The sequence below is a fragment of the Anolis carolinensis genome, chromosome 4 (assembly GCF_035594765.1).
Source record: "Anolis carolinensis isolate JA03-04 chromosome 4, rAnoCar3.1.pri, whole genome shotgun sequence".
NCBI lineage: Eukaryota > Metazoa > Chordata > Lepidosauria > Squamata > Dactyloidae > Anolis > Anolis carolinensis.
This window is the reverse complement of record NC_085844.1, coordinates 154,045,598-154,066,906: the sequence shown is the minus strand read 5'-3', so window position 1 is coordinate 154,066,906 and position 21,309 is coordinate 154,045,598. Positions and strand designations below refer to the sequence as shown.

Below are 21,309 nucleotides of genomic sequence, written 5' to 3'. Positions count from 1 at the left end.
ATGGAAGAGGTTTTGCAACCTTTCTTGCTCATATTATAATTTGGACGTTTTTCTCTCTATATAAAGGGTCCAGCACTTATTGCACAAATTTAAGAGACCAATTTTCTTTTAACAGATTGTATATTTTTATATAGTGTCAATATGACACTATTCTGGTCTGATAACATGAATCAGGTTTTTTAAATGGCCACTTCTTCAGCTATTTGGCCACTTTGTCTATCTGTCCCACCACCTTCTCAGGTTCACTTGGTAGGAAGCATAATTCTAGCTACCAACATGCAATCTACCACACAGAAAACTGAAACAACCAGATAGGGCAGAAACACATTCTACCCACCATAAAAGGAAAATGATAAAATATTAATCAAGGTTTTAAATAAAGCAAACTGCTATTAAATAGATGCTGAAAGACCAGAGATAATAAATAGATTTGCATACAACACTGTAACAATACTTAAACAGCTGTCAAGGAAGACTGGCTAACAATAATATTTCACAACTGTGGAGCCACCACTGAAAAGTTCCTTTTGTTTGTACCCATTCTAGACTTGGATAAGGAATAAATGTTTAAATAGTTCAGGCATATACCAAAGGAAGAGCTGATGGATACTTTTAGATACTGAGGCCCCAAGTTAATTTAGGATGATAGTGTAAATATCAGATATGTATATATTTTAAAAAAATAAACATGATATTTAATTTTCAAGCATGATATTTCATCTAAGTGATTTTTAATTCTAAAAAATATCAAATAATGCCCAGTTAAAAATTGATTGTTCCATGTTAAATTCTGCCACCCATTCTCAAAATAATGTAAAATCATTACATTCACAAAACGGAGTAGATTTAATCTACATCCTGAATATGCTGCCTGAAGCTACAGCTGCTTTTTGCTTCATGTCCAGGTCAGTCCAATAGCAAAAGCACTAGAAATAGCTTAGTATTTTTTCTGCCACATGGATACTTTTATCTCATACAATACACATAGACTTTCAAAAAAAACCCACAGGAACTGGTCTTCCACTTGCCAAGGAAAGATTGTCTTCTGACATAAATTTTCAAGAATGGTTGATGTAAAAGATAGCAACTCATATTTGGTGTCTGAAATATGGGACCTACCAGCTAGGATGGGATTAAGTAAAGAAGGAAAGATAATTGCCCTTCTCACCTATTTAAGATGAAAGAGGAATGGAACCACATAAGAATTAGGGAAAGAAATCATCCATTGCTAGATTTACCAATTTCAACACTATTAGAGATGATGAGGTTTATTAGAAGAGAACTTTACTTAGGGAAGTGAACTGGCAGATCACCTGTAGACAGGTATTATTTCTCTATGTGCCTTCAAGTCACCTGTCAGCTTGGTGACCAATGATTTCGTAGGGCTATCTTAGGCAGGAATATTCAGAGATGATTTTGCCAGTTCTATCCTCTCAAATACAGCCTACAACACCTGGTAGTCTCCCATTGAAGGACTAACCAGAGCGAACACTACTTGGCTTCCAAGATCAGAAAGGATCTGGTGCCTTTAGGACAGAGGTCCACAACCTTTTCAAGCAGATGACAGGTTCATGGCCCCTCAGATTGTTGGGGGGCAGACTTTTCTGTATGCAGGCATGTGCACTTGCCTCAGCTGTGCCACATAACCATTGTTGTGCACACATGCATCCCGCCACCACAACCAAAACCCCACCGCTACACACACACACACTCCCCCTGCCAAGTGCATGCCTGTGTGGGCCACACATGTGAGCATGCGGCATGGATGTGGCATTGATGTTTCAGCCATGTGTATGTGCAAAGCAAATGCATGCAGCAGGCATGTGTGCATGTGCATAAGGGTAGTGGTGGAGCTGTAGTTTGATGACACCTGCTTTAGGTATAAAGTACCTAAAGGTTTCTTCCAGATACAGAGACTCCTTGAGTAAATCAATGTCATTTGCCTAAGAAAGAAGCAGTTAGGGACAGCTGTATCTCTGTTGTTAATGAAGTTGAAATGTTATTATTTGTCTTTTATTGCCCTTTCTCCTTGGTCAAAGAGAGGAGTGGTCTCTGCCTGCTGTCCTTACTACCTCCTCCTGTTCTCATTATGGCAGGCAGTGGGTGCAATGGTTGCTTGTTGCCTGGAATAACATTGACTGGAATCACTTTGATGCTCATGTCAATGTCACTCAAGAGGACAAGTGACTGGCATGAGTTATGTTGCATCTGTTAGTCACCACAATGAGAAAAGCAGGAGGGGACGGTGAGTTCCTTCCTATGTCCCCAGGCTACACAAGCCTGGGGAACATGGGATAGCCATGTAGATAGTCACATCTGGTTTTATCTAAGAATCATTTGCTTAGGCCCAAAATTGTCGTTTGCTCTGGATTATGGGGGAGAATTTGGAGAAACCCAAAACTTTGGTTGACATGGTTCAAGGCCACATTAAGCAGTTTTGTCCTGCATTAACCTAGATCATATCTGTGCATCCTTTAGCCACCAAAGAGATGATTAACCAATCTTTCATGCAAAGTGATCTGTGCACATACCCATCTTCACCTTTTTTTCCCCTCCTGCATGATTTTTCACATCTTTTCTTGATAAAGAAGCCAATGAAGCTTTGAAAGCTTGCATGATGCACTTTCAACATTTCGTTTGGCCAAGGCATTGCTCTTTTGTGGATTCTGGATTTTGTTATAGACAGAGAACATACAGATATCTCAATCTTTAATAGATATGCCAGATACTGACAACGTATAAGCAAAGCTTATGTTTCACAACTGAGCTATGGCCGATATAATAGAATTTCAAATTGCCTGCTGACCATTAACATCTATTGAACAGAACATCAAAGATGACTTCCACATAACATTTTGTTCTTCATCGTGCTTGCAAACATTATTGCAAATATAGCTTCAGTCAGAAATGAATTAAATTCTTCCTTTTCAATTCATTTCCAGTAAGTTGCAGAGTAATAACAACACAGGGGTGGGGTGAGGAATAAGGAGAGCTACAATTCCCATCAAGTCATGGTTAGTAAATTCTGAACAAAGAATGATTAGTAGAATGCTGCACCATATAACCTGTAGAACAACCATAAAATAAATTAATGAACCAATAAATATTCTTTGATTGATAACTTAGCTAGAAAGTATCCCACAAATTTCTCCCTGCCCCTATTCTCAGGGGCAGCAGGAATTGCACAGGATTATCTTACTCCCACAGTCATCTCTTCCAAAAGACCTTACTCTATCTTGCACACTGTGGAATTATGACAAATTTGCAGCACAAGTGCATGGTTTGCCAGACACAACATCAACCATTTCTCAAGGCAGGAATTCATAATAATCATTTAATACTTCAATTTCACATTGCTGTATTCATGACTATCAGCTGTGATGAAGATGAAAACAATACATGAAAACATAAGTTAGAGTTTGGAAAGTTTCATTATAAACAAAACCCAATTATAGTTATAGTTTCAAGAACTTCCAAAGTAGTTAGTTATTGCCATATTATATTTTTAAAGCACTACAAAATACAACATGGACCAACAATTGAACCCCATGATATTCCTCTTCCATTTTTAGTTAAACCTCACTGTAATTGTAAAAATAACTAAAAGGTTAATTACTGTTCAAAAGAAATGAATCTTTCCTGCATGAAGTTAAAATCATAGCATATGTTAGTTATCGTAATTATTACCAGATGGACGTAACTAAGGGCTCTTCTACACAAGTCTTTAATATGCAGTATAAAGAGGGTTTGAAAAAACCTGTTACCTTCTGTAGAGTCTCAACCTGGCTCCGTTGACCCAGAGCAATCCTCTCAGGAATGATCCAATCGGTGGGACATCCCACTGTTTTACACACACACACACACACACACACACACAATTGCGGATACACACTGCAGTGCATGTGTAGAGTGCAGGAATTCACAGAATTTTAAAATGCAGTTATATGCTGGTTCTGTCCACATGTTTTCCGCATGCCTGGGATTCTACATACTTTTTAAAACACGGGTTTTCCCTATTTAATAAGGTTTGCCCAGATTATGAGTGTGCATCATTTGGCCACCTCCCCCCTTTATAATCCACTTCAATGCGGATTATAAGGACTTTGTAGATGAGGCCTAATTATTTGTAACTAGTTATTTCCAAGTTCTGGAAAAACTTCTAAACCCACATATTTTTCTGCCTGAGATGAAGGAAAAGTTTTTGAGGATGTAAAATATATTCACAAATGTTTTCCTTCCTAACAAAAAAGAATGTTATGAAAATCAAGACTTCCCATTGAAAAAATATGACTTTTGGCAAAAACAGAGAGAGAGAGAGAGAGAGAGAGAGAGAGAGAGAGAGAGAGAGAGAGAGAGAGACTGTTTTTGTGTGAGACAAATTTTTCCACACCAAATAGTGTATTTTGTACAAAAATGTTGAGGTTTTGTTAAAAAAAATGTGTAAAATTTACAGAATAGAAAGGCTTTATAGAAAGGCTGTATTTAGCGATATACCCAAACTGGGAATATGCATCTTTAGGGGAGTGTATCTTATCCAACATGGTTGAGTAGACTAGGATTCACACCAGACTTTTAAGAACAAAGCACTCAAATTCCAGGACTTGGGAGAACAAATTTATCACCAATTTTTCCCATTCTTGTTTCTTTAAAAAAATCATGCTTTCTATCCTGAGTATGAAGACATTAGTGGATTTTCTTTCTCAGAAGAGAACAGACAAGACTTTCCACAACCTATGTTCTCCAGCACATATAGTATTAACACTGCTCTTAGCTGATGGAAACCATGAACTGAGTCACTAGAAATGTTACTGCACCACTTTACACTACAAAACAGAATGAAGAAACAATAGAGGAAAGAAACCTAACTGCTTTGTGTGTGCTATGCCAGAGCTTAGGAAAGTTACCTTTTTTTGTCATACACCTCCCATCATCCATGATAAGACATAGCACTCACATCTGCTTTGCAGGTGACTTCAGAGTTTCAAAATCCAGCACTTGGAAACTGTTGTATTGAAGCACTGGTTCTGGTCTTCTCTGAGATAGCAGCATGTGAATCCCCAGTGGAGTGGCTGCCAATTAGGATATCACGATGCCAACCAGAAAAGATCAGAACCAATTATTTTGCTTTCTTAAGTTATCTTTAAATGCCAGCATGCTGTTAATTTCTCACTTCACCATGGGGGGGATAAGGCTCCAGTATTTTATTATGCCGATGGCACAAATAACTGTAAATTTGTCTCCCAACATGCTTTGCAGCATTTTCCTTATCAAAGAGCTCATGATTATATAACAGCAATTCATAGACATGGTGAAATACAGGTGTAATCCACCATTGCTCTGTTTTGCATTCCATAACATTGCTTTGGAAAGGCAAACCAATCATATTCATTTTTATAAACAAATGCCTATCCTGTTGTCATTTCTTTACTAGATAGTAATAGTTTCCTTCATAGTTGTTCTATTATTTGGTTTCACAACTGTTCACAAATTGCTTGGCTTACCAGGGGCTCTTATTCATTTCTGAGGCCTTAAAAAACTATTGCAGATGAATTATTATGCATGTTCCTCTGTGTGCAGACAGTAGCACATGCACACACATGTGAACATAGATACATGTGTGTTTTTCTGTGATCTCTCTCTCTCCCGATCTCTCTCTTTTATATATATATATATATATATATATATATATATATATATATATATATATAATCTGTCTACGGTACCTGTGCAATTCCATGCTGTGAAACAACTTGAAGGACATTTAAAAGAGGTATAATCGGGATGATACATGTTACTTGTTCAGTTAGAGAATGTCTATTTTTATAACCCTACCAGTTGGGACCTGAACAGCCCCACACTTGTGTGTGCATGAATGGTTGCATCTAATTCAGAACTGGCTCCTCTGTCCACATGGTCTAATGCCACTTCCCTTCTTTCTCTGCACTCCACAGTGCTGGAAAAAAGGGAAAGGCACTACCTATGTAATTGTTTATCATAGAAGTAGCAGCCATCAAGCTCTATAGAGTTCCTGGCTGTAACTGGGCGCCTTTGACAATTTCAGCAAGGGTGGCTGCATGATTTAGAGTAATGGTTCTCAACCTGTGGGTCCCCAGGTTGTTTTGACCTACAACTCTCAGAAATCCAGTACGTGTGAAAAAGATCTTAGCGTCCTCGTGGACAACAAGTTAAACACGAGCCAACAATGTGATGTGACAGATAAAAAGTCAATGGGATTTTGGTCTAAATAAATATGAGCATAGTGTCTAGATCCAGGGAAGTCACACTACCCCTCTATTCCGCCTTGGTCAGACCACGCCTGGAATGTTGTGTCCAATTCTGGGCACCACAGTTGAAAGGAGAAGTTGACAAGCTGGAAGGTGTCCAGAGGAGGGCGACTAAAATGATCAAGGTTCTGGAGAACAAGCCCTACGAGGAGCGGCTTAAAGAGCTGGGTATGTTTAGCCTGCAGAAGAGAAGGCTGAAAGGAGACCTGATGAGGGCCACATATAAATATGTGAGGGGAAGTCATAGAGAGGAGGGAGCAAGCTTATTTTCTGCTGCCTTGGAGACTAGGACGTGGAACAATGGCTTTAAACTACAGGAAAGGAGATTCCACCAGAACATTAGGAAGAACTTCCTCACTGTGAGAGTGGTTCGGCATAGGAACTCTCTGCCCCGGAATGTGGTGAAGGCTCCTTCTTTGGAGGCTTTTAAGCAGAAGCTGGATGGCCATCTGTCGGGGGTGCTTTTAATGTAATTTCTTGCTTTTCAGCAAGGGGTTGGACTGGATAGCCCATGAGGTCTCTTCCAACTCTATGATTCTATGATTCTATCCCAGCCAGTTTACCAGCTGTTAGCATTTCTGGGAGCTGAAGACCAAAATATCTGGGGACCCACAGGTTGAGAACTACTGATTTACAGTGAGGAGAGTTCACTCTCTTCCTTTCCCTTCTCCCTTCTCTGATGCTGACATCATTAGGAGATCTCCAAAGCTCAATGGCTGCCACTGCAGCAACAAACAATGTCAAAGATCAGGGTGACCATCCAGTGTGGCAGAGTTAGATAACCAGGTTTTGTTGGCTCCAATAAAGCTTAGAATCAGATGGAGTTTAGAGAATGATACGATAGCTCACTGAGGTAGCCATGTAAAAATATTTACAAATGCTTTTGCACTTCATGTTTTGAAGAAAATATCTCATAAAATTAAAATGTGGTGAGAATGTTTCACTCCTGGATTACAATGGGGAAGAAAACGGTATCATTGCCAAAAAAAATCCTAACCAAGAGTTTATATCAGCTACTTAGTTAAGTATATTTGATTAAGCAATTATATACGACCTCCTGACCTAGAAAAAAAAAACACTGTTTACTATGCTCTGATCACTGGGAGAATGGACCTCTTTCTCACTGGTCACATATTCATTATGGCATTAACAGACATGTTAAGTGATGGCCAGGTGCTCAGACAGAGTCCTATAGACAGCTAGGAGTGGCAGCAGTGGTAACACAGAGCAAATGGCTGTTCAGCAAAGCCAAAGTGGTCTAATTTCATCTGGACAATGGTTCTAGATTCTGGACATTCTGGGGCTGCTCTGGGCCAGATTTACACCAGAGTAAGTTGCCTCGTGTAGATGAGCCCCTTAATGCAGGATTTTGCATTTGTGTTTATTAAATTTCAGGTTATTAATTTCTGTTCAATTTTCTGTTTTATTTAGGTCCTTTTGAATTCTGTCAATATCTCCCAATGCATTATCTGCCCCTTGCCATCTGAAAACTTGATAAGTCACCTAAGTCATTGATGAAAATGTTGAAGAGTAATGGTTCTAGGGCAGAACCCCTTGGAATTCCATTTGAGACCTTCTTTCAATTAAGTCAATGACAATGACCCTTTGAGCATATTGATCCATCTTACATTTAATCTGTTTGCTAATTGAAATATTATAGGAAACCTTGTGAAATATTTTGATAAAATTTACAGTAGTCCAAAATTCTTCTCATTCAGGTTTCTAAACACTCAAAACCCCAATGGTTTTATCTATTTCTGAATATTTATGACTGTTGTTTACATCCATTTTTGGAGCACATATTCCACCTCACACCATGAAAAAGCAGTGGCTGTCTTATGTGAACTCATTTAGAGTGCACTCTAGAACACAACTTCTTAAACTTTTTCCATTCATGACCCCTTTCTCCCTGAGAAATTTTTTCATAACCCCTGGTATAGAGATAAAATTAAACATTTACTGATTTTAAAAAATCAGCATTTGCAATGCTTGCTAAATAGGCTCATTTTTTTCTTTTTGTGGAGTACAGCTGAAGCATTTTCTGCACTGTAAGCACTGCATGTTGTGTAAATGCCAAATCTTTCATGATCCCAACATTGAACCAAGGGGGTTCCATTTGGGGTTAGGACTTCCAGTTTAAGAAGTTCTCTCAGAATACCTGCCACAATTCTTCTCCTGTCATATTACTTTGGGTGGGGAGGCAGGTATTTCATGGCTTTCACTTATTATGAATTATTATGAACTCCAGAAACATCTGATTTTGAGTATTTTGAGAATTATCCCAACAAATTGCTAATAAATTAATATATGAACTTTTCTACTTGTGTCTTAGACACAGCAGTCTTAGGTTCATAATCAGGTTCCATCAGACTCTCATATTCGACCTGCAAAGGATTCAAAAGTAAGGCCTTGTCTTTGCTAACCATATGTAAAGAAGGATACACAATGATCCAAGAAACACAACACAAGCACAAGCATAACCACATCAGTTTCCTTTGGTTTCTCTTTACCTCTCCGCCCACCAAATTCATCCAGTTGGTAACAGAGCTTTATGATTATGAAGAAATGAAAGTTACCTGCATGGATAAGAGGGGCTGAGTCAGGGTAGATTTTTAAAGGTCCGTAACTACTGTCCATTGCCAAGTTTCTTCTGCACCTGAGAAATGTATTTTTAGGCTCACGGTCTTGCCCCCGTGTGTACAGTCCTGGAAATTCATCAGCTGTCCTTTTTTCCCCTCTGTTGTGTTTTCTTCCAGCTCCTAGTGTAGCAAACCACTTGGCGTATGTCCAGAACTGGTGGATGAAAAGCACTTCACAGCGTCGGCACCACGGAGCAGCAGCTAAATGTCATTTCTCTTTCTCTTTCACACCCCTGCTTCCAAACTTTAGAAATGCACCATGTCAACAAGCTGTTCCCTTCAACATAACAATACATTTGAGAGCAATGTTTATGTTTATGTAGGAAGGGTAAGCAGCCCTGACCAACAGAGCAGGGCTGGGATTGATGGGGATCTCACTTGGAAACAGGAACTGAAAGTACACTTTCCTTTAGTTTGCTCTGCCCACAAGAAGTCTGGTTGTCTTAGTCAATGCCTGACCTTGTGGTATCAGGGTTATACTTAGAAGTGTGTGGCAGTTTGATAAGGTAGCTGCAGTATGTTCATTTATTGACTACTTCAAATATAGTAAATCTAAAAAATAACAGGAGGATATTTTATTAAGGATCATCTTGCTTTCCTAATTGTTTTCTTGATAATTAAAAACATCTGGAAGGCATTTTCAATCTATCATAAACAAGAGGAAATCCAAATCATGTGACTTCTAAGAAAATGATGCAAATTGAATTCCCTGCCAAAATTTACAGTAATCTGTTTTTCTTTCATTCTCTCTCTCTCCTCCCCCCACAAGCAACATGCCAGACAAGAAATATACCAAGCAATAAGAAACGAACTATTTGGGACAGAGGACTATGTTGTGCTGTAATGACTGCTGTTTTTTTTTTTAAACCAGCTTAATCACTTTGAGGCTATTTTTGAAATTGCATAGAAGAAAACTATTAAAAGAGGGTGTGTTCATATATCAATATTATTAATTTTCCTTATAAATGACTTGTTAGAATGGACAAGTAATTACGGTACATGGATCCTGGCTTTGCACTTTTAGCTGTGTTGTTTTTCTTTGTTCCTTCTGCCTTGTGTAACAGAGAAGCATATACTTGAAAAGAGGAAATACCACTTCTCTTATTGTTAAAATACATCTCGACCACGGGAATGGGTTTTTCCTGGTGCCAAATATGTGCATACATTACTAAAAACAGATATAATGTGCACAGGCATCTTATCAAGTATCACAGATGTCCAGGCAAAGAAAAATGATGTTGACCACAACATTTGTAAAGGAAGGGCTCTCAGTAAGAAATAATAAGAAAACACAGCAGTCATTGTTTCAATGATTATGTAGGCATTCAGAGAGCACAGAAAAATAATTTTTGGAAGACATGTCCCAGAATCCCTCAATCAGCCTGTGTTCATGCTGGCAGGGATATTATTTTGGAAATGTTACACTCTTGATTATCATGATTTATTGGATACAAATTGCAAAATATCCACTCTTCAGTTCTTTGTCACAGCTGAGTTACACAAATATTTGGAATGGGATCCAGATAGCTGCTTCAGATATGCTCAGTAACATTTTTGTTTTGTTTTGTTTTGTTTTGTTTTTGAGAATGATGTCTTTTTTATTTGAATCATAGAGACTTCTGGTCCTTCTCATTAATATCATCAAGGCCTGCTTTTTAAAGCCTTCTCTATTTCAAAAGAAGTAACATGTAGCACTGAAGTATGAGCTGCCGTTAAAGAACCACAAGACCAAACCCTCCCTACTAAAAGTTCATTGGGTCATTTGAGATATCATTCAGTTGGGTAAGAAGATATACCTTGCTTAGCCTTAATTTATTCCATATTGGAGTTGAAATGAAACTGCCAACAAATTAATGCAGTCTGACTGGGAATATATCTCCTATGAATATGGGGGTCTTATGTATGTGCCCATTTAATGTGTTCAAAACAACTAAATGCCAATGTGCAAAGAAAGGTTCCCACTGAACACAACAAAAGCATGCTAGTCCTGGGGAAGGGTGTACCACACAGGGATCATTTGACAGTACAGAGGCTTCACAGTCAAAGCATGCTGTCATCAAGCAGAAGATCTGGGCTGAGGCAGAAACAAGACAACTTACTATGAAGACCATAATGGAGACTTAATTTAAGCTGAATGTCCTTAATATAGGAATCACACAGACCAATCGAGGGCTACATTTTCCCCACCTTGGTCCATGAAGGGATTACCAAAGCTTTGGTTAAGCCATCCCAAGATCTTAATGATGGATTAGTAGCAAACTGGCAGCAAACTTAACTACAGGCATGCAAGACATCCTAGTTAGTAACTGGATCAGTGATTTCTGTTGTAGTCTCCAGTCTTGTACATGATCACAGTGGCCCTTTTCTCACTAGAATATGTTAAGGTTCATATCCGAAATATGGTTTTATTCTGAAGAATATTCAAAACCTTTCAGTAAGGCAATATATGAAAGCATATTAGGTGTAGTGATTTGAGTGTTGGTCTATGATCCTGGAGACCAAGTCTCGATTTCTGGCTTCACCATGGAAACACACTCCGTGACCTTGAGTAAATCACATACTCTCAGCCCCTCAAAACCCTTTGATAGGCTAGCTTTAGGAAAGTTACCTTTATGGGCAGTGGTGGAGACATGTGTTCTGTAAATGCTTGCAATCCTACCAATGTATTGGTTTAAATGGTGTTTTTGTGATGTTCCTTTTGACAATTTCAAATGGGTTGGTACTATTTTAATAGCTATGACTATTTTTCCTTTGCATACTTTTTGAAATAATTCTAATTTTTTTCTAGTAGCCATGTTAGACTTCCATATTCTCTAATATGGCCCAAAGGGAACATTAGACATTTTAACACTCCCACTAAAAATTGTGTATGAAGTTGATATCACAAATTCTGGTTTGATCAGAATTCAGTATGGCCATGATAGTACCTGACTTATAAGTAACTAGCTGTGCCCGGCCACGCTTTGCTGAGGCGAAGTATGGTGGTATGGGAAATAAAGTATTGAGGAATTGGTGGTAGTTAAGGTAAAAGGTCCCCTGGGCTGAGTGGGTTGCTAGGAGACCAAGTGAGCGGAGCTTAGCCTTCTAACTGGCAGCAATTTTTAGTTGACTTTATTTGCATTTTTAATTAATTTTATTGTAAGTTATATTTTTATTTATTATATTTTATTATTTTCTTGTATTATTTTTAGTTATTTTCTGTTATTATAGTATTTTATTGTATTAATTTTTTAGTGTTTTTTATTATTTTTTATTGGGTTGCTAGGAGACCAAGTTGGAGGAGCTTAGCCTTCTAACTGGCAGCAATTGGATAAAAGCAATTATTCCTCTCTCTCTAATTAGGACTTTATTTTTTCTTTTCTTTTTGTTGTATCAACCTAGAGGCGTGGATGATGGGTTGTGTTGTCAAATTTCGAGGTTGGGGGGCCTGTAGTTTTGTTGTTTTGTGGGTCGCCGTGATGCCATCACTCTTTTATATATGTAGATTGTTCAAATCTATTTTGAAGAAAAGTCACCTAAGTTTGGGACAAATACTGAGATCCGTTACAGTCACCTGTAGAGATCCAGTTCAAACCACAGATATAACAAAAGCTAAGGAATAATTGATAATCTTTTTAAAAAATATAATTGTCACCATATGGAATACTGAACATGACCTTTCCAGAAAATGTACTGTCTGTGACAATATTGCCTGTGGGCCAAAGGGAAGTATGAGAAATTCATTTGTTTCAGTGTGAACATAGCAAATTCATACTTCCAAAATCGGAATAGAAACCAAAATAAAGTTATCAAAATCTGCACATTTCATAAACTTGGCATACAACTGGGGGAGGGAAATGCCGACACACACACACAAAAAAGTACATATCAAAATGCACACATTAAACAAATGAACACAAAATACAGTCTGGGAAAATATATAAATTATCTACAAATTTTCATCCAGATGGGAAAAAAGTCTGTTTCATGCCCAACAAAAATTGAATGAATTTAGGGCAGTAGTTAAGAAAAACTTAAGAAAAATCAAGCTTGACAAATATTGTTTTCTGCTGATGGGGGCTTATCTGCTAGTCCTGATGATCCAACCTTTGTTTTCTGATTATCAACATATATCTGACTTTATATATTGTGTTCCATATATAAAAGTCCATAAATATACTGCGTTCCACAGCATTCAAGAGTGTCCTTCAATGACTTGCCTCCATGCAAATGACAGCACCTAGAAAAAAGCCTTTCATCTTTTTAAACTCACAACAAAAGAATCCATTCAGGCCACTTCCACGTAGCTGAATAAAATCCCACATTTTCTGCTTTGAACAGGAATATATGACAGTGTGGACTCATAACCCAGTTCAAAGCAGATATTGTGGGATTTTCTGCCTTGATATTCTGGGCGTTATGGCTGTGTGGAAGGGCCCTTAGTCTTTTTCTTCTCTGGTTTCTGGAAAATAGTAGCTGACTTCCAATAGTAAGGAGCATTAATATACCCTTTCTCTAGTTGTACAATAGCTTGAAGGCACCAGGATGTGTCCCTACCATCAATTCATGGTTAGAATGTGAGAAAGCTTTCAATATAGTTAAATTGTATTACATAAGTCTACATTGACCATATAGTTTCAAACTGCATTATATGATAGTGTAGATGGAGCTTCAGACAATATCTGGCAGCAAATGATTAGCTCTTTTTGCATAGCGGTAGAGGATACTTCTTTCCACAATATTCAACAAAACACATATACCACAAAACATATATATGTCACCAAAATGATTCCAGAAAGTTGTTTCCGGCCTTAAAACAAAGTATGCATTCAACCTTCCCATTCCAGAATAACAGTTACAGGGATAATAAACAAATATCTGTGGTAAACAGAAGTTTGGCTCTAGAATTGTGCCATTGATTCTAGGGACCTTCTGGTTTCCATCGGGGTTTTCATTCCTAAGGTAAAGGTTTCCCCCTGACATTAAGTCTAGTTGTGTCTGACTCTGGGGGTTGGTGTTCATCTCCATTTCTAAGCTGAAGAGCTGACGTCCGTAGACACCTCCAAGGTCCTGTGGCTGGCATGACTGCATGGAGTGCCGTTACCTTCCCACCGGAGCGATACCTATTGATCTACTCACATTTTGCAAGTTTTCAAACTGCTAGGTTGGCAGAAGCTGGGGCTAATAGCAGGAGCTCTTCCTGCTCCCCAGATTCGAACCACCAGCTTTTCGGTCAGCAAGTTCAGCAGCTCAGCAATTTAACCTGCTGCTTCACCTACTACTCTTATTATCCTCACCCATAATATTTATCTACAATACCTGCTATCTTCAAGGTTATATGCTGAGAATGTGGCCCATGATACACATAAAAATGATCAGAGCTGAATTTTTGACCTGATATAGTCCAAGTGTACATGACCACTGGATATAAACACAAACAGATAGTTAGGACAATCAGGTCCCCTGTTACACATACTCTTGGACAAGTTTGCCTAAATGGTTTTATAGTACTGTATCAAGAAGAAAATGCTAATAATGCAAATTTCATCCCTCCCTCTAATTTACAATTATCCTTTTTCAGACAAAAACCAATGAGATAACCTAATGGGGGAGCACATTTCTTTTTGTGACTTCTCCCACGGTTAACCCTCCCCCAAATGTTGGCAGCATGATAATTATTTAAAGATGAGTTTTTTTTATTTCTTCCTCTCACATGTGAACAGTTCTATTAATATACCCCCTTCTTTCCTGCAGCCGTTGCATAAAGTTTCCATCCCCATTTTCTGGATTCTACCTCCCTTCCTCCTCCTAGCCTCAGTATGTTGAATCTAATATTTCTTCATCCATAAAGGAGGTTGCCCTTTGTTTTAATTAAAGCCATTCATCCCCCAACCCTCAAACACAGATCTTATTGGGACACAATAAAACACAGTTCCTCATTTGCAAACCCATATCATCTGTGACCTCTTTGGAGACATTTTAGTATCTACTACAAAAGTGTTGTGTGTGTATGTGTGTGTGTGTATATATATATATATATATATATATATATATATATATATATATATATATATATATACACACACACACACACACACACACACACACTGTATGTGTGTGTGTGTGTGTGTGTGTGTGTGTGGGTGTGTGGGTGTATATATATAACCAAGAATCCCCCCCCCTCTCTCTCTCTCTATATATATATATATACATATATATTTACTGGCTTCCTGACTTGCCCCCTTCGAGCTACGCCACGGGTGCGTAAGTGAGAGATGGTCAGTCATGCATGAAGAATAGAGGCTTAATTAATTGAACTTGAACAGTAAAATGGTGTACTTGATGTGGTTAAGGCACATTCCACACTTTCTCCCCCTAAAGAATGTGACATTTTTGTGGAAGTGTTGAAGAATGGGGCCAGGAGCCATCAAATGGATGAGACTTCATTAAAAAGTATAGTGGGGACCCCCCTGCCCTACTTTCTGAGCAAGGTTTTTTCTCAGCCCCCACCCTCCTCAATCATTTTATTAGTCTCACCTACTGTATTTCTGGTTCCAGCTAATTCAGTATATTTCATTTTGGCATTCCCCATGTTACCCATAGCATGTGAGTAGTTTACCTGCATGTATGCGTGTATTTTTCTATAATTTATGAAAGGTAGAGTCTATAATATTTAGGAACAATTTTTCCATGTCCTGTCTCAGCTGCCACAGTAACAATTTTTCATTTCTTCCATTCATAGACTGTTGGTTGTGCTTTTTCCTCTTTTCCATCCCCAAAAATATTGTTACAGTATTGCAAATTATCCAAAAATGTTGATCACGTTTCAATAAAATAGAGACTGCATTGTTAGCAACTGCTCAGTTTAAAAATTTCATGAAATGGCTCCCCTTTTAAATAAATAGTGGAAGCTCCGCACAGAATATATATATCTTCAAATATTCATTTAATTATATTTAGTATAAAAATAAATTAAAGCATGTTTTGGTTCCACTCTCATTTCCTCATAATACTTTGCCACCATTTTAAACAGACTTGTGTTAGGGGGGGAAAGGCAGACTCTAAAATAGTCATAGTTGTCCCACAAATTTGGGTCTTCAAAAAAGTAACTTTATTAATACGGAAAAAGTGTTCCATGTGGGTAGTGATATCTTTCCACAACCCCAAAGAAAGCAAAATATGTAAAGCATTTTAAATGTTGGTGGGCTGTTGCTTTTTTTAAGGGTTATTTATTTATTTTGGAGTGGCCAAGGAAAATGGCAAGATCGCAGATATTCAGTACTCAAGAAAAAGAGAAGTTTGAACATATATTTTAAGTCATGCAAGAAAAACGTGTTTCTTACAGCCAGCATGTTTGCCACAGTTCTCTTTTAAAAAAATAATTTTGAGAAATTGGGTATTTTTCTCTGTTTGGTATCAGCAAGGAACTACTACTGGTAGATTCTGTAAAAGGTTCCAGGCTTTAATGACCATGTGAAGGACTGGCCCCAGAAATGTCATAGTGGAGGTTCCAGCTGTTCTGACAGTGGAAAGATGAGCCAACAGTAGTCCCTTATGACACATCTATAATGTCATTCAGTATGACTCTGGATTTATTGAACCTACAGAATGTCAAATATCTTCTTTTTAGTGAGTAGATGTGGGTGGGCTTCACTGAGAAGTGGTACAGAATAGCACGGATCTCCTCGACTTCAGATTGCTTAAGTTGTGCAGTTGCAATGTATTTTCCTACTACTATAGTGAAAAGGTAACCAGTTCTCTTTAGTACTATTTATTCTAAATGTGAACTGGATTTGGGTCAAATCCAAGCAGATATTGTATCTTCAGACTACTTTGGTTAACTACAGGAACATAACTCCTATCAGTCCATGCTGATCCCTTCTTACTATTTATATAAATAAAGCAACTTGAAATATTTTTTAAAAACTGCTCTGCAATTTAAATACTTTTCATATTGTGTTTATTTGGGAAATATACTTTGCACTTTTTTTTAGCTTTTGTAATGAACCAAAAGCATGCATAAGTGGGAAGTTCTGCAAAATATTGCTCCCTCGGGTGAGAAGGGCGGGATATAAGTGCTGGAAATAAATAGGAGCTCTTCAATTGACAGATGAAATTCATATTTAGAGGCTTAGAGCAAGCAAGGACCATCACGGTTCTTCCGTTTAATTTTTTTTTAAAGAAGCAATTGAGACAATCAAAGGGGTGGGGGTGGGGGGAGGGTTAAGTTTTTGCTTTGCAGCCAAGATGAATAGCCCATACTGGATGTTACAGCCTCCAAAAGTGGATTTTCCTGATCACATCATAGAACCCACCTCCTAAAACTCTTTGAAAGCACATTCAGAAGTTGAAAGATTTTTTTGGAGGGTGGGTGGGGGGGAGTATTTTTATTTAATACAACTCTAACATGACTTGAAGCATGGTTCAGGATGACATTGGGACAACATCGTGAAGTATCAAGTGTTTTTATTTTATCTCAGGTGCCTCCAATGTGACTTAACAGATAACACATACATTCAATCTCACTGTTCCACACCATATACAGGTTAAGCATCCTTTATCCAGAATTCTGAAAATCAAAATACTCCAAGATGGTCTGTATGGGTGGCAAAGATAATGTTACCTATGCTTTTTGATGGTTCAATGTACACAAACTTTTTTTATGTGCACAAGGATGAAAAGAATATGTATAAAATTACCTTCAGGCTATTTGTATATGATGCATATGAAACACAAATGAATTTCATATTTAGACAGCTTCTATCTCCATCATTGCATAGGTCTATGCAAATGCAGGTATTTCAGAGAATCCAAAGAAAGAAAACTGAAATCCAAAACACTTCTGGTCTCAGCCATTTCAGATAAGGGATGCTCCACCGGCATAAACCTTTCGTTCTCACATACACAGCACTGATGACAATAACAGAGCATTTTACTAGTACTATTTATTTAGTACTGAAATGAACATTTTGCTTCAATCACCAAATATCTCTTAACTTTTGTCACTGAACAGACTTATTGCAGCCTGGTGCCAATTAATGTCCACAGATTTATCCATGTGTAACTATCCATAGCACAATCTATCACAGCACTACTTGACAACAAGTGGGATTCCATGAAGGATCCAAGTAATGTATAGACTCAGACTCTAAATCCATCTTGAAATGACACACAGACACCATCAGAACTAGCCTATCTTCTTGCCAACTGCCTGAATGGGTGAATTCTTACGCAGTGCAATAGACCGATGTGAAAGTCACCAAGTTAGTGAATCAGTACATATAGCATGTAGACAGAAGGAAATGGATAGGAATCCAAGAATGATGACACAGCAATCAGTGCAGTGTAGTTTAGTATACTGTCCTAGCTAGCTTCAAGCTGAAATTGCCAGATTTCAATTACTAACCTTTTCTTTGAACAAGAGGAAAGAGAACAAATGTGTTTCAGGGTTGTTTTAATTGCTAAATGTCAGTCAAATTGAGATCATCAAAGGCATAACATTAGATACATAAGCTGGGTGTTGCTCATACCAGCCTAAAGTGGGAAAGGGGGTATTGTTAGTAAAAGTGTGTGTTTTTTCTTAAAAGCCTCATGGAATGTGTGTGGTTTGTTGTCTTGTATTTATGGTAGCATATTCCATCGTACCCACTGCAATATGTCAAGCAACAGAAAAGAAAAATACAAGTTTAAGAACATTCTAAATTTAGTTTTATATATACATAAGAACACATACTGAGCCAAAAGCGAGTCATGTGGGTCGTCTGAACCTTATCTGGTACATTGTTGAAACCTTACCTTACATGTTACAGAACAGAGGCATACTTAGAAATCAAACCCAGCTTTGTGGAGTAGGCTCTATTGTGTGGGTGAAAAGTGACTTTCTGCATAGAGCTTCCTCTGCCCCAAATTTTATGTTTTCCTTTATTCCTTTCCTCTATCAAAATAAGTTCTCTGAGCTCCCTGCCTTCATACTGACTGAGCTGGCTGTAGGCTCATTTGTTTTCAGCATCCCCCTCCTTTCTCCTCACTTCAAGCATTTACCCTAACTTCTCTAATGTCTGGTCCCCTAGTCCAACCCACTCCACCTTTGTCTAGCTCAGACATGGGCAAACTAAAGCCCGGGGTCCGGATGTGGTCCCCAGGATGCTTACCTCAGACCCTCCTCATTTTCCCTCTCCTCTTGGCATAAGGATGGGGGAGGAAGGCATGTAGGAGCTAAGAGTGCTCTCAGCCACCATACGTCTCACCCTCCTCTCGACATAAGGACAGTGTGAGCGATTCCATCCTAATGCCAGAAGGAGAGCTGGAGCAAGGCACGCAGTGGCTGAGAGCCTTCAGAAGCAAACTCAGCTGCCACATGTCTCACCCTCCTTCTGTCAAAATGCCAAGAGGACAACCTGAGGATCAGGGATGGAAAGGAGGATTGTGTGTGTGTGTGTGTGTGTGTGTGTGTGTGTGTGTCCCGCCTTCCTCTCAACATAAGGTTGGGCTGAGCAGAACTGTCCTTATGCTGGGAAGACAAACTGAGGATGACCTGGGCCCTGCCCTCTCCTGGCCTTGTCCTTTCTCAAGCTCTCCCCACCCAGCGTGTGCCCAGCCCCCCTCACTCCTGGCCCAGCTCTCCTGCCTGGGCCCCAAGGCAAAAAAGTTTGCCCATGCTTGGGTCTAGCTTCTCTCTTTTCCCATGCTTATGTCCTCTAGCGCTCTTTGTTCTCCTTGTTTCTTCCTGTTGCCTTGCATCCTTTTTTCTGTTTTCCTCCCTTTGTCTCTTTTCCCTTCCTCTTCTCCATCCCCATCTCTGCCCCTGTCTTAAACTCCTGACTAATCTTTCTCCTCTTCTCTACTCTCCGTTTCTGCTTTAAACTCTCATGTTCCTTCTCCTCTTTCCAGCCGCAATGTTATTTCTGCTCCAACTGCTACTTCTGGGTTTGGCTGATACTGTAAATGTACAGTGCCTGTGGACTTCATTTCTTGGTGCCACCATCTCTTGTGACCCAAGCTCTATATCTCCAACAGGGATGAGGTAAGTGTTGCATCACCATGAATGTTCATCATCACTCCCTGGGCACAGGACATTAATTTACCAACCCTATCATGGACTGAGTAAGAAAAGGTAAAAATTGTTCCATTCTGTAATAAAAGCCTCTTGTGAAAGATCCAGATCTCAATTAATGTATCAGCTATGCAGTTAAATCTAACAACATTCTATTATTTGATGCAACAAATAATGTGGATAATAATTAAAGAGACATATTCCAACCTCGTGGGGGTTGAAGATGGATCCATAATAATGAAGCAATTCCTAGCTAAATAATTCATTAAAAAGTAAAATATAGTTGACCATCATAATGTAATATTACATCCATTTTCTAGGCACTAAGACTACAAGGACCTTGGTCTGTTTTTTTAAAAAAAATTAACTGAGCTGATGTTATCAGAATATTAATGACACATCCAGGAGCCTAACATATATTTGAAACAGGGCAGGCAGATTTGGAATCCAAACAATAGAGGAATCCTCCCGAGATGAGATCATGAGCAATGATTCATCAATCTTTTCAGACCACCTGACAAGAATGAATAGAACCATTCATGTGCAATTCAGAGACCAACTCAGAAGGTGCTGGGCATTTCATCAATACACAGTCATGAATGATCAGGGGTCTCAAGTGTAGCTTGTAGAAACATTAGATAATAATTTCTTTTCAGTTACTATGTGCATATTGTTGACCAAGGCCAAAAGTAAATTCTCACTGCCAAGCCTAGGATGAAAGCCATTCTGGCAGAAAGCCAGAGATTTCTCTTTTTAAAGTTATGCCTAAAAAAGCTTACTGTAACCTATGATCAATAATAATACAGGCGGGGAGTAGTGGGAAACGTACTTACAATAATGAAAATAATGCACGAGGGGAGACATTTCTCATTCTAGTACTGGAAGTAGCTGCCAGGTTTTCTATCCATTCAGTAGTCTAACCTTCCACCTCAAAAAAAAGAAGCAGCAGTTGTAGTCATTAAATGTGGTGGTATAAATTCAGAAAATGAAGATGAACATTTTCCAGCTGAGGTCATGTTCACACAAATTAGGGACAGCACATTACTTTATGAAAGAAAGCTTATAGAAAGGAAAGCATATATCCTCTCCTGCCTTTGTCTCATAGGTCAAGATGAGTACTAAAGATCCAAATCCCATACAGTTGACTGCATTCTTCTAACCATCCTCAACAGAATGGTGAACAATACAAATGGAAATTCACTTCTTTCATCAAACGAATGGTATTTAGCAGTACTTCTTATGCATTCTTACGTGAGGGACTAGGAACAATGTATTTATTTATTTATTTATTTATTTGAAGTCTTGGCTCTGCCTTTTCTTTTCCTTTGCTTCAGTTTCCCCTGTTTATAGGTTT

The 21,309-nt window shown here is 38.5% G+C and overlaps 1 protein-coding gene across 2 annotated transcripts in view; it reads right to left on the bottom strand.

The window, feature by feature from the left end:
• The window catches only part of LOC103278655 (uncharacterized), a 356,515-nt gene extending 335,406 nt beyond the window's left edge, over positions 1-21,109 (bottom strand). The window contains exon 1 of one of the 2 annotated variants that reach the window (XM_062978047.1): positions 20,789-21,109. Coding sequence is in view for 1 of the 2 variants with exons in the window: in XM_008109290.3 (XP_008107497.1) it covers positions 8,861-8,921 (61 nt within the window). In the remaining variant the exon portion in view is untranslated. Of the gene's footprint in view, positions 1-8,860; positions 9,360-20,788 lie in introns of those variants that run through there. The other variant, XM_008109290.3, reaches the window with a different exon arrangement.
• Between the last annotated feature and the right edge of the window lie 200 nt (positions 21,110-21,309).